General features: G+C 56.1%; 5 protein-coding genes across 5 annotated transcripts; 4 read left to right on the top strand and 1 right to left on the bottom strand.

The window, feature by feature from the left end:
* Positions 1–148: 148 nt before the first annotated feature.
* On the bottom strand, positions 149–1412 carry BDY17DRAFT_119634 (uncharacterized protein). The gene has a single exon (XM_033729293.1). The coding sequence runs from the start codon at positions 1185–1187 to the stop codon at positions 375–377; it is 813 nt and encodes a 270-aa protein (XP_033590587.1). The 5' UTR covers positions 1188–1412; the 3' UTR covers positions 149–374.
* Positions 1413–2067: 655 nt separating this feature from the next.
* BDY17DRAFT_294794 (uncharacterized protein) lies at positions 2068–3645 on the top strand. The gene is made up of 4 exons (XM_033733199.1): positions 2068–2398; positions 2456–3040; positions 3094–3264; positions 3336–3645. Exons 1-4 carry the CDS (start codon positions 2371–2373, stop codon positions 3356–3358), a joined length of 807 nt encoding a protein of 268 aa, XP_033590586.1. The 5' UTR covers positions 2068–2370; the 3' UTR covers positions 3359–3645.
* BDY17DRAFT_119532 (ADP-ribosylation factor family-domain-containing protein) lies at positions 3556–4845 on the top strand. Its single transcript, XM_033729292.1, has 3 exons — positions 3556–4052; positions 4125–4427; positions 4485–4845. The coding sequence occupies exons 1-3, from the start codon at positions 3959–3961 to the stop codon at positions 4634–4636; spliced, it is 549 nt and encodes a 182-aa protein (XP_033590585.1). The 5' UTR covers positions 3556–3958; the 3' UTR covers positions 4637–4845.
* A 1273-nt stretch (positions 4846–6118) lies between these two features.
* On the top strand, positions 6119–8557 carry BDY17DRAFT_238236 (uncharacterized protein; the record flags this gene model as incomplete). Its single annotated transcript, XM_033730330.1, has 1 exon — positions 6119–8557. A coding segment is annotated over one exon (2439 nt), but the record flags the coding sequence as incomplete, so codon positions are not given.
* Positions 8558–9176: 619 nt separating this feature from the next.
* On the top strand, positions 9177–12238 carry BDY17DRAFT_322896 (ankyrin repeat-containing domain protein; the record flags this gene model as incomplete). Its single annotated transcript, XM_033736905.1, has 3 exons — positions 9177–9616; positions 9677–10525; positions 10570–12238. The coding sequence occupies 3 exons, from the start codon at positions 9177–9179 to the stop codon at positions 12236–12238; spliced, it is 2958 nt and encodes a 985-aa protein (XP_033590583.1).
* Positions 12239–12314: the final 76 nt, after the last annotated feature.

Genomic DNA, 12314 nt, shown 5'->3' with positions numbered 1-12314 from the left:
CGTTGCATGGTCCAAGATGGAGGTGGGGACAAGGCTGCCTGCATATTGTACGCCGGTTGGGCGACGCACGATTGGCTACAAGCTCGTCCCGTACGCGCCAGTGGACGGACACAGTAGGTAGATATTCAGTAGAGCTTGACTTGGCCTCGTGGTATTGAGCAGGTCAGCAAATGATTGTAGACATTGCTACGAAGTCTGAATCTGTGCATCTCATCGCGTCCAAAACGTACAATCGTGAACATGGTCCCCATGCTCTCCAGCCGCCGAACGCCAAGGTAGTTACCTTCCCAAAATACCAGCAACGCTATGCTATAAAACAAAATGCCATGGGCAAGGCTCGAATCGAACTTCTCGTATTGTGCCTGTTCGTTCCCTCAAATTGAGCTCCGCGAAACGTGCATCGGCTGAAAGAACTTCTTCACTCCCTTGGAGGACGTCTTTCTGCGCTTCCTCGACGGAACGATGGAGATTGGCGGACCGTAGGCGGTGCAGAAGGATTCGAAGGAGGAGAAGTGTGGTTGTGGGGGTGTGTTGGTGGTTGCGGCGGGGTAGTACTGGAGCATTGGGTTGCTGCTCGGCATTGGGAATTCGTAAGGGGGAAGAGGAGATGCGGGTCGTTTGCTTGAAGGGTTGGGTGGAATGTTGTAGCTTGATTGAGCTGGCCAGGAGGGAGCGGGGCCATTTATCGTGTCTTCGGGAGGTTCGAGGGGGATAGTGGATGGTGTCGGGTGATCGGTAGTGCTGGTATTCATGCCGAGTTGTGCGGGGGTGCCGGCACTCCAGCAGGGAGATGGTTGGGTGTAGTTCGTCATGCTGGTCTGGTACGCTGAGTCCACGGTGGTAGTCGTCGAGCCGGAAATGGAGCTAGACGCGTAATCTTCGACCGAATACTGGCCAGGCCAGGATTCTGCAGTCGGAATGGCGTTGGCGTAATTCTGCGGGCCTGAAGTCATGGCGAGCAGGTTTGCGCTGTAATGTGTAGATGTGGTAGTCTCACGGGTCTCTGCTGCAGTCGATGGCTGGGACTGCGGGGTGTCGACGGTGGATAGATTGTCGTATAGGATGCGGTTCAGAATGGCGGCATACCAGAGTCGAACATCGTCGGCATCGTAACCATGTTGTGCAACCTGCAATAAAAGCTGATGAACATCGTAGGGGATGCTCGAACTGGATTGGTGAAACGACATTGCCGCTTTCTTCCGGTGAACGCGTAGGAAAATGCCAGAGTCGTAGCAGCGGTTGTCGTCTAGTCAATCAGGGGGGAAATAGCGAATGTGGAGATACGAAGTAAACGACAAGAAGCGAGTGTGGAAAGCGAGAGTGGTGTAAAAGAATAACAAAGAGACGAGAAGAACAAGAAGAAACGAAAGTAGCGTCGACAAGCAGAATGTTAGGAGAAGAATAGTCAAAACGGTAGAAGGGAAGGAGATGGCCGACTTTTATGAAGCTGACATCTTATGATGCTACACCGGCTATGCGGGAGCAAGGTGGAGGCCACAGCTAGTGGCAGTGAATGCAGAGGTCGAAAGTCCTGCCACGGGCGGTCATGGCTAGGAGGTTGAGCGATGTGGCTATTTCGAGAGCTGTACCTGCGTGGGCGAAGCTTAAATCCGCGCGTGCTGGGGAAGATCAAGGAAAATGGCGGCCACGCGTGGAACTTTTGCCGGGGAGTCGATTCGAATAGCAGGCCTAATAAGCTCTCGACGGTCAGCTCCCACTGCAGTAAGTACTAGATCCTTTTCATCAAGATGCCGTTGTCTTGAGAGGCGGGTGCGTAGTCAAATGAGCGCCGGGTCTCTCTTCTCGACCTGTTCAAGTAATCAACCCTTCCATTCCACTCGGCGGCGATCTCGCGTCAGATCAGGCGAGACGAGCGTGCGAGGATCTTGCTGCGCCTTCTGCGAAGAATGCACAACGATATGATGGGGTTGGCGAGGGAAGGGGTGGGTCGACGAGCTAAGGCTGGCCGTTGCCAAAAATAGAGCGTTAGGTGGCGAGTGGTGGGGTACGTCACGTGCGTCTCAGCCTCCTTCGATGTTCAATTCAGTACTCCGGTACCCCTTCTCACAAGTCTCCGAGCATGAGTTGACGACGATGTTGCTTGATGTGGGGTCGACTCGAAGGATGCTACCAGGAACAACACCATCGATTTCGTCGTATAGACGATGTCAATAGGTCTGCATTGGGAAGAGCTCGCACCTCGGATCGTCTACCCTGAACTCCTCACCGAAAGCGGAGGTGTCCAGGGGAGCTGACTGAATGCTACACCCCTCAGAATGGTATTGATGAAGACCTATTCATCACTTGAATTGAGCTCGATTAGTTGTTGTCACTTTCCATTTCCCACTTTCTACCGCAACGAACTTAGCAATGGACGTACCAGGCTTTGCATTGATCAGTGGGTGTGCCTAAAAGGAAACGAGCGACCACCGCGCTGACCAACGCTTCTTCCTAGCCGGAGCGGGCTCTGGAATGGGCCGCGAATGCGCCAAAACATTCGCACGAGACGGAGCTGCAGGCGTAGCTCTCCTCGACATCAATGCCGCCGCCTTGGAAGCAACAAAAGCCGAAGTCGAGCCGCTCTCCATGAGGAAAGACTTCAAGATACTCACTCATATCCTCGACGTATCAGACGAAGTGCAAGTCAACCACGTTGTGCAAGACACAGCTCAGCAATTCGGCAGACTCGACTACGTCGTCAACTGCGCCGGCATCGGGCACAAGCATATTGGCGGCGCCGCGTTCGCTGAAACGCAAGACTGGCAGCGAGTGCTGGACATCAATCTGAATGGGACATTTTTTGTACTGCGAGCGGCGACGAGAATCATGTTGAAGCAAAGCCCGATCAAGTCGACGATTGACGGGCGAGATCTGCAGCGTGGCTCAATCGTCAACTTTGCTTCTGTCGCTGGCCTCACGGGCATTCCGATGTCCACGGCGTACTGTGCGAGCAAGCATGCTGTTATCGGCCTGACGCGGACTGCATCGGAGGATTATGCCAGGCAAGGCATCAAGATCAATGCCGTGTGTCCTGGCTATAGTATGATGGTTCACTTCCCTTGCCCGTTCTTCATATACTAACCCGTGGAGCAGTGAGGACTCCCTTTACGATGGGAAATCCCGAGATAGCGAAGAGTTTGGAGGAGCGGATCAACTTCATGACGCCTTTGGGTAGGTTGGGGGAACCGGGGGAGGTGGCTGATGCGGTGGTGTACCTGAGCGGCGGAAGATCCTCCTATGTGGTTGGGTCCGCCATGATCGTGGGTGAGTACAATTCGTATCTGCGGCATTTCGTTTGCGTTCTCGCATGCTGATCCTACTTCCTTCTGCTGTAGATGGTGGCTATACCGAGCGATAAATGTTCGCTGCAAATGAAACAGGAGAGAGTCTTGAAACGGTAATCAAGGCTCATGTTTCGACTCATCCGCCGGTGCAGTTCCACGATCGCCAGGCCGACACCATGTTTCGTGATCAACATGAAAGTTTGCGTGAGATTAGCGTTTGATGTTTCAAGCAATGCCGCAACGTTTTAAGGTCTAGATGGAACGCGGTAAGAAAACGCGCTTGCACGCCTGTCTCGGCAGGCCCCGGCCAGGACCCTGACTTTTTAAATGAAAGCCGGGGTTGTTTAGTCCAATAAGGGGAAAGGTCCAGCAAGAACAGGTCGCACTTAAACGCCTGCAGAATACTTGTTTGAAGGCCTTGCCTTGCATCCTCTTGCTTCTTGGCTTATACTTGTTCGTCGCCTCGATTGCGACTTTGGAAACACGCCGCGCAACAGCTGCTTTCTAGAAGTGTGTGGCATTGGAGAACGACTTGTTGGTTGGCAATCTTGGATAAATCGCAGAGGTCGAAGGCACGATAGACTCACGCGAGCGCGACCCGGCGAACGCGATATCTATCTTGCCCCAAGAAGTCCGAACACGCTGCTACGAGCGCTTCGTAGACGCAGCGCAGAATGGGCGGCTCCGTGTCGAAGATGATGAAGAAGATCTTCGGATCGAAGCAGATGCGACTGTTGATGCTGGGACTGGATGCGGCGGGCAAGACCAGTACGAACCACCCTCCTTGCACAATCATGTCATGTCCAAAAGGACAAGCTGACACCCCGATCTCCTGCACAGCAATCCTCTACAAACTCAAGCTCGATTCCGACGTCACCACCATTCCCACCGTCGGCTTCAACGTGGAGAAGGTGCGGTACAAGAACGTCGAATTTGACATTTGGGACGTGGGCGGACAGGACAAGATTCGGCCGTTGTGGAGACACTACTACTCGGGCACGCAGGCCATCATCTTTGTCGTGGACAGCAATGATCGCGACCGGATGGAGGATGCGCGCAAGGAGTTGAAGAGGGTGATGGACGAGGGGGAAGTGAAGGAGGCGTTGCTGCTTGTGTTTGCCAATAAGCAGGACATTGCGGGAGGTGAGTCGCGAGAGATGCACAGGGCGGAGAGTGGGAGTGACGCTGACTGAATACCAGCCCTGAGTCCTCAAGAGGTGTCGGAAAAGCTCGAGCTCAACAAGATCAAGGACCGGGTGTGGAAGGTGGAGCCCAGCTGCGCAACGTCGGGCGAAGGCATCTTCGAGGGACTCGCGTGGTTGAGCAGCAACGTGAAGACGCCTTCACGATGAGTTGTCACGTGTTCACCGCAAGACTAAAAATTGCACACGGGCCTGGCCGGAGAGTGGGAGAAGACGAACAGGGCACGCGTGAGATTGGTGCCATCTCGTCAATCTTGCCGATGCAAGAGAAGGCCTGCTGCAATACATCACGCCATATGGCGGTACCACCGCCCACTCGTGCGCGAAGAAGAACTGCTTTGGATGAGGAGGATTTCATTTGAGTAAGGATACCCCTAGTTTGGTTTGGATGCGGGCAGGCGGGCTCGAGACGTTTGCGAGCCTCTATACACTTGTGTGCATGGCGTGGACTATTTGTTGCGAGCGTTGAGCATCGATATCTCTGGGGCTGTATCGTAAAACTGGCAATGAGAGCTTTATCGACCGGAACATGACCTGAATTGGAAGGCTGGCTGCCACTTTGAGGCCATGCCGCGAGATCCGTATGGACAAAGTGAGGTGGGCGGGCTCCACGCAATATGCCACGAATCGGTCGAGGAGGTTGATAAGCACCGGCTCCGTTTCAGAAATGGTTCGATGCATGTGGCTATCGGGTGGAGTGGAGTTGTAGGCCCCTGTCAGCAAGACATGCGATGGTACGACGCATGTAAGATCAGCGACACGACGTGCCTCTGCCTGTTCACGTTGTCGAACCAGACGAGATACAGCGGCGTACACCACGTTCGGCCTGGTTGGATTCCATCATCAGGTTGTCGCCGAGTCGTCAGGGTCGGGAAGTCGAAATACCGACTCCGGCAGAAGGAGCGTCCGAACGTGGCTTCCGCGCGCGCACAGCCACAGCTTTGCGTCAGGTGCAGGTGCAATTGAATCGTTCGAGGGGCAAACGCCGGCGCCCAATCAGAGAGGCGTGCTGCGACCGCCTCTTCACCTTAACTGTCCCCGACCACCACCTTCCCGCTCCGCCGCGCAAAATACACCCCTCCACTGCACCGGCACCATGAACACCCCCTCCAGCTGACCCCCCGCGACTCTGAAGATTACACCACGACTAGAACACGGTGGTAACAACACGCAGGCATGGATCCGGCGTGGCAGGCGGGGTTCCCCATCCAGCCCACCGAGCCCTTTGGCCTCCCTCCCTTCGACGGCGAGCAGAACCACGAAGATTGGGAGGACTGGCTGCGATGGGATCCTGCAATCGAGCCCACTTCTCCCGAAGACGGCACTGTTCACACCTCAGGCTCGAGCAAGAATGATTCGCCCATTCAGAACGCCATCCTCCCCGTCGAGGGCGCGTTGTTGGGCAAGAACGAGACCTTGGCCCCTCCTATGATCATGGGCGAAGACGGCTTGGGTATGGACGGACAGACGTTTCCGCAAGACGACGCGTTCATCTTCCCCATGAACGACGCCAATCCGGACCCCTTCGACTTTCAATTCGGCCTGCCTTCGTCTATTGTCCCGAAGATCGACACCAACCTCCCTTCCTGGCCTCTCACGGACGCACAAGGCATTAATCTGACCGCTCTCTCCAATGACAACTTCAACGTACTTCCCTCTGCCGGCACGGTGTCATCGAACGCCCCAAGTCTACATTACAGCCCCGAGTCCAGCACGCAAAATCGCACCAGCGTTTCCTCCAACTGCTCACCCGACCCTCCGAAAAAGCGTGGTCGCAAGCGAAAGATAGACATCGAGCATGAGCAGCGAGCACGAAATGGCGATTCTCAAGAGGACGGCGAGGAACCTGAGACGAAGACCTCGCACAACGTGATTGAAAAACGCTACCGCAACAATCTGAACGACAAGATCGTGGCGCTGCGGAACTCCGTCCCGAGTTTGAGAGCCATGGGCCGCGCAAACCGAGGAGACGACAATGAAGATCTCGAAGGCCTCACTCCGGCCCACAAGCTGAACAAGGCGACCGTCATGGCGAAAGCCACCGAGTATATTCATCATCTGGAAAAGCGCAACAAGACCATGGCGGATGAAATGGAGGTCCTCAAAGCCCGCCTCGCGTCCGTTGAGACGGCCATTGGCAAGTCTCAGGAAAGGCAAGCCAGCATTAGCAGCGCTGCTCCGGCCATGAATGCAAGACCTCGTAACGCGTCTTCGTCTTCTCAGGCCGGCGCTCCAAATTTCCTGGCCCCGCCACAGGAGCAGACGAGGATGAACCAACAGATTGCCCAGCAACAGTACATGCAGGCACAACAACAGCCCAACTACGCTCGCCAGCCCGCTCCTCCCGTCGAAGCACAGAATCAGCCCCAACAACTCAACGCTCGACGCGGCGCTGGAGTCATGAACAAGGTTATGGTTGGCGCCATGGCTGGACTGATGGTCATGGAGGGAGTCTCTGAATCGCAGTACGGTGATGACGGCTCCAACCGTGCTCTGTTCGCCATCCCAACAGGGCTATTCAAGCGTGGCGAAGGAGCTTTCATGGATGCGCCTGCAGCCATTTCCAGACAAGCAGCTCTTCCATTGCTCAAGACTGTGGTCGTGATTGGCGCGCTGCTGTATCTCCTCGTACCTCTACTCACTTTCTCGCCTCGTCGGAAGCAAAAGACACGTACATCGGCCGTGCGTTTGCAGCATTCCCCTTCACTCGCTTCGCCAATCGAGGTCCGGCGCAAGGCCTGGCTCACAGCCATTCAATCTGTCTGGGTGCCGAAACACTTCCTCCTCGAAGTCGTCGCCGTCACGCTCAAGATGATCAGCCTCAGTCTCCGACGACTTATCGGGTCTGAAGCTTTCAACAGCCTGACCGGCGCAAACAAGGATGACGAAATCGCGCGAATCAAGGGATGGGACATCGCTATCGATGCTCAACTGGCCGGCGGAGATCAGGAAGTCAGTTACTACCGTTTACTGCTAACGCTCATGGAGAGCGGAACGCTGCCTGACAGCCCGATGCGACTAATGCAGAAAGCTGTGCATTTCCGTGTCTTTTTCTGGGAGGTCGGCAACGCTGGGTACGGCAATATGATCGGCTTCAAGCAGTTGACGGAGCGAGTTGGGAAGTTCTACTGGGAGTCTGCTCGACGGTTGCATAAAGAATTGGTTCACGTTACGACTCAAGGTCGTCCTGACTTGGAAGACGAAGTCGACGTCTTGCCCGACAACCTCGCCCGGCTGGTGGAACTCGAGTGTGAAGATGTCCTCAGCGATGAGATGATCCAACGTGCGTGGAACCTGGCGTGGAACAAACCCAGCGCCTACCGTACGGTCGTGAACACCGCAAGAGACGCTGTTGTGGAAGACCACGCTATCCGTTCACCCCTCGACGCCGTCGCAGCTTGGTACGCCAACATGACCGTCGACGACACCTTGGCCGAGTCGCTGAGCGACCACACCTCCTCTCTCGACACAGAGTATTACATCGGACTGGCAGTATCCATCGCGCCTCCCGCCTCCGCCACACTGGCGCGCGCCCTAGCCGCCAAAGCAATCCTCTCAGCCACCAACCGCACAGCCAACATCCTCGCCGCCCTTGACGCCCTCCCCACCACCGTCCCCTCCTCTACCTCCGGCGAGCTCAACGTCGTTACCCACGTCCCCGCCACCCCGGACGTCCGCACAGCCCTCACGCTCGCCAAACTCCTCTCCCTTTCGCACCACTCCTCCCCGCGCCTCGCGCGCTCCCGCGCCCTCTCCACCCTCGCAACCCTGCACTTCCCCCCCTCATCCTTCACCCTCCTCACGGCAGTCGCTACGTTCCGTCTGCTCAGACTTCTCAGCGCCGAGACGACGCTGCTGTCCACTTCATCGCCTGTGCATGGGCTCGAGGATCTGGCCGCCAGTCTGCGAATCTGGGTTGGCACGTCGGCGGGACGGATGGCGGGGTTGGATCGCGAGGCTTGTGGTGCGCTGGTGGAGTTGTGTCTTGACGTTGCGAAGAGGATGGGCGGGTGGGATCGCGATGGGAGGGATAGTGGGTATGGGAGTGGGAGTGGGAGTGGGAGTCCGGTCAGGGATGTGGCGTATGTGCTTTAGTCTTTTAGTTTTCTTGGGACGGTTCTGGTGTTGTTTGGGATTATGATCTGCTGCTGTCATGGAGGTTTATGGAGCGTCCTCACGGACTGGTGGGTGGGGTTGAAATGGGCTGGGTCGACTCGAAGCTGTCGTTCTTGTAGAAGGGCATCTGCCCCAGTTGCATGTATTCTGCAATCATCCCAATCTGTCCTGCCTTGTTGACCCGATATGGAGCTGCATGTTTCATATACGCGCCCGCAATATGGCCCCCCGCCCAATGAGGCAGGCTGCTGGATTGCGAATACTCAGGGTCGGCCATTACTTCCAACACGCCGTCATTTCCAATTATAAAGTGAGCGTCGTGAATCTTCATGAGACGCCTTCTTCGTTTTGTCTGTCTATTCGTGTTCACATGTAGGAATCATGGCGTGCCTAAGCGCCAGCTTTGTCTCACAGCTTCATACCGTATATCCGTCGCATGTCTCACCACGCAGGCGGCATTGCGTTTGTCAATACTGTGATATCCTCCTTGTCATTTACTGTCGACCGTCTATAGAAGCGTTCACAGCCGTAGGAGACTGTGGAATTCTCCTTTGTCATTTCCTCTGACCCGTCTATGGAGGCACTCGCAGCCGTAGGGACGGCCGCTGGTCTCGCCGGCAATGCCATCACAATCATCATCCAGCTTCACGACCTCATCAACGACCTTGTACGAGCCGACGAAGACGTGAAAGAGTGCCTGGACGAGCTGAAGGGAACGACTACCCTCCTTGCAGACATCAGAGCTATTTGTGACGACGGTGGTCATCCTGTCGCTCCTGGTTCGATTGAGAGTCGACGCCATTTGGAAGAGGCTGTGGTGCGGTGTACGGAGGTTTGCGAGCGGTTTCGCGAGCGGCTTGAGAGTTGGACTGGGAACCGTGGAGGTGGGAAGAAATTGCTGTGGCGTGCTCGGGTGAGGGTTGGGGTGCTCGGCAAGGGCGAGATACGGAGATTCAGGGAGCAGATTGCGGCTTGTCGGGACGAAGTCCATCTGGCGCTCTCGAGTTGCGGGCTGTGAGTTCTGATACTGGATCGATGTCTTGGGAGGGACGGTTTTGTTGACGGAATGTATAGCAGCGAAACGAGAGGCCTCGGCTCGAGGATCGATACCAAACTCCAGCTCATCGACAGTCGGGGGACATCGAACACGATCGCAGGCCCAAGAAGTCCATTGGAAGTTTGCAGAGACGTCCTCTCTCCGAGCTATGTCGACCCAAGTCTATCCACCAAACCGAGAGTTGCCGGCACCTGCGAATGGATCAAAGGGGACGCAACGTACCAAACCTTGTTGAGAGGCGAGTCACAACAACTCTGGATCCATGGAGGCCCAGGAAAGGGCAAAAGCACGCTTGCTAGCTTCATATCCGAGCAATTGGCGAGTGTGGCTCAGCAGAAGGGCTCCAGCACGGCGTTCCTGTCTATCATTTGCAGCGGGGCCAGCAGCAGTGCGACTCCTATCCTTCAGAGTCTGCTTTGGCAGTTGGTGGAGCATAGACCTGCGCTCGCGGAAGTGCTAGTCGGCTCGCAGCGGCCGAACTTCCACACGGCTGTTCGGTCCGAAGAGTTCCTCTGGATGTTGTTGCTCAAGGCGCTTGGAAACCTGGATGGCGCGAAGACGTACTGCCTGCTCGACGGACTGGACGAGTGCGAGGATGACTCCAGGCGCTGGCTCGCGAAGAAGCTGGTGGACCTCCAGCTTGATAAGTTCCAATGCATCATTCTGAGTCGGGACGTTCCGCATATGAACAAGGCTCACACACAGATCGATCTCGACTCCGACGTTCTTTCGCCGATCATCAGCCAAGACGTGCGGAGACTGGTTTCGGCAAAGGTGCAGGAGCTGAGTGCGGTGGTTGCGTTCACGCCGGAGTTTCAGGAAGCCATCGAAAGCCAGCTTGTCGCGAGATCAGAGGGAACCTTTCTGTGGGTTGGGTTTGCCATAGCAGAGCTCGAGAAGCTGACCACAGCCACCGAAATCGAACGGGCGCTGAAGATTTACCAACGGGACTGTCTGCAATCTATCAGCGCATGCTGTCCCAGATCGCAGGCCTCAAGCTCCACGAGGAGTGCTTCGAGATTCTGCACCTGCTCACCGCGACATTCCGACCATTGCTGTTGCGGGAACTCACTGCCCTCGTGGACCGCAAGCCCACGGAGAACCTCGACAGTGAGCAGGTGTTGCGGGATCGACTGACGCTCTGCGGCCCGCTCATCGAGATTCGTGAGAGAACCGTGAAGCTCGTCCACCAGTCCGCCAAGGAGTATTTGCAGTCGCAGAACGATGGGAGTAGTAAGGTGCGCAATGAGCCCATGATGGACCTCGAAGCACTGCACCTACAAATCGCACGGACATGCCTTGACTGCTTGAATGCCGGCCTTATCATCAATTGCGGCGTCGACTCAAGGGCGTGTAAAGCGACGCGAGATAGCACAGACTGGTCTGATGCCAGACAGCGTGCCTTTCTCTACTATGCAGTCAACCATTGGATCGATCACGCCAGATTCAGCCCAGAGGTTGCGCAGAAGTTATTCGCTCATCCGAGTGCTTTCTACAAGCAAAAGTCGCTGGTCCGAGTCCTATGGCACGAGCTGTATGCTCGCTCCCATCGTGGCGATCCTGGCCCAATTGACATGCCCGTGCTGCATCTCGCGTGCTACTTGGGCATTGTTGGTTGGGTAACGGTGCTGATGAAGCGGGAGAAGAGAAAGCTCAGGCTCGCGAGGTCGTTGAGACAGCGCGATCAGCGGGGCTTCACACCCTTGGGCGAGGCAGTCAGAGGCGGCCATGAGCAGGTTGTGCGCCTACTTCTCGATGCCGGTGCCGATGTCGATGGCAAGGACTCGAGAGGAATGACGCCGGCGATACTGGCGTGTGACCGAGGGCATGCGGCCATGGTGAAGTTGATGATCGATCGTGGAGCTAATGTCATGATGCAAGATCCCACCGGGCAGATCCCGCTGCATCATGCTGCTCTGCAGGGCAACATCAAGCTCGTGGCAATGCTGCTGGACGCGGTGCAGGGCGCAGATGCGGACGCCAGGGACGAGTACTTCTGGACACCCTTGCACAACGCCGTGATGAATCGCGACGAGGAGTGCGTGAGACTTCTCCTGGCTGCTGGAGCCAATGCCGCCGCCAGAACTAAGAGTGGAGAGACGGCCCTGAGCATAGCAGCGAGCGTGGGCGACGAGACGTTGGCGAAGATGCTGCTGATCGAGCACAAGATCGACCCCAATTCGAGGGACAGATCCGGTTGCACGCCTCTGTTTGACAGCGCGTCAGTGGCAATGTCACAGCTTCTGCTGGAGCACGGCGCGGTCCTCGGTGCAAGGAATGATTATGGCGCTACAGCCTTACGCTCCGCGCTGAATCACAGGGATGAGCCGTTGTTGCGCTTCCTTATCAGTCAGGGAGCCGACCTGAGGGAGTTGGATTCAATGGGACAGACGCTGTTGCATGGAGCAGCCTTTGTCCCCGGTGATGCAGAGATGGGCCTAGTGCTGTTGGGTTTGGGATTGGATCCCACCGTGAAGGACATGTATGGCCGCACGGCCCTCGACGAGGCGATTCGCTGGAGCAATCAGCAATTTGCTGATATTTTGTTGAAGCATGAGGAGAGTACAGGTGTTGCTTGACACGAGCACGACGACGAGAGTGAGAAGCCGGTATCTGCAGGCATATTGTCAGCTTGGCGAAGGAGATGGCTGCGCT

The sequence above is a fragment of the Neohortaea acidophila genome (assembly GCF_010093505.1).
Source record: "Neohortaea acidophila strain CBS 113389 unplaced genomic scaffold BDY17scaffold_4, whole genome shotgun sequence".
Classification (NCBI taxonomy): Eukaryota; Fungi; Ascomycota; class Dothideomycetes; order Mycosphaerellales; family Teratosphaeriaceae; genus Neohortaea; species Neohortaea acidophila.
This window is presented reverse-complemented; position numbering and strand designations above follow the sequence as displayed.

Coding starts and splice junctions, on each gene's coding strand:
- BDY17DRAFT_119634 (XM_033729293.1), bottom strand. CDS start 1,187: ATGTCGTTTCACCAATCCAGTTCGAGCATCCCCTACGATGTTCATCAG.
- BDY17DRAFT_294794 (XM_033733199.1), top strand. CDS start 2,371: ATGGACGTACCAGGCTTTGCATTGATCA. Junction 2,399..2,455: donor ACCAGGCTTTGCATTGATCA/GTGGGTGTGCCT, acceptor GCTTCTTCCTAG/CCGGAGCGGGCTCTGGAATG. Junction 3,041..3,093: donor TGCCGTGTGTCCTGGCTATA/GTATGATGGTTC, acceptor CCCGTGGAGCAG/TGAGGACTCCCTTTACGATG.
- BDY17DRAFT_119532 (XM_033729292.1), top strand. CDS start 3,959: ATGGGCGGCTCCGTGTCGAAGATGATGAAGAAGATCTTCGGATCGAAG. Junction 4,053..4,124: donor GGATGCGGCGGGCAAGACCA/GTACGAACCACC, acceptor TCTCCTGCACAG/CAATCCTCTACAAACTCAAG. Junction 4,428..4,484: donor TAAGCAGGACATTGCGGGAG/GTGAGTCGCGAG, acceptor ACTGAATACCAG/CCCTGAGTCCTCAAGAGGTG.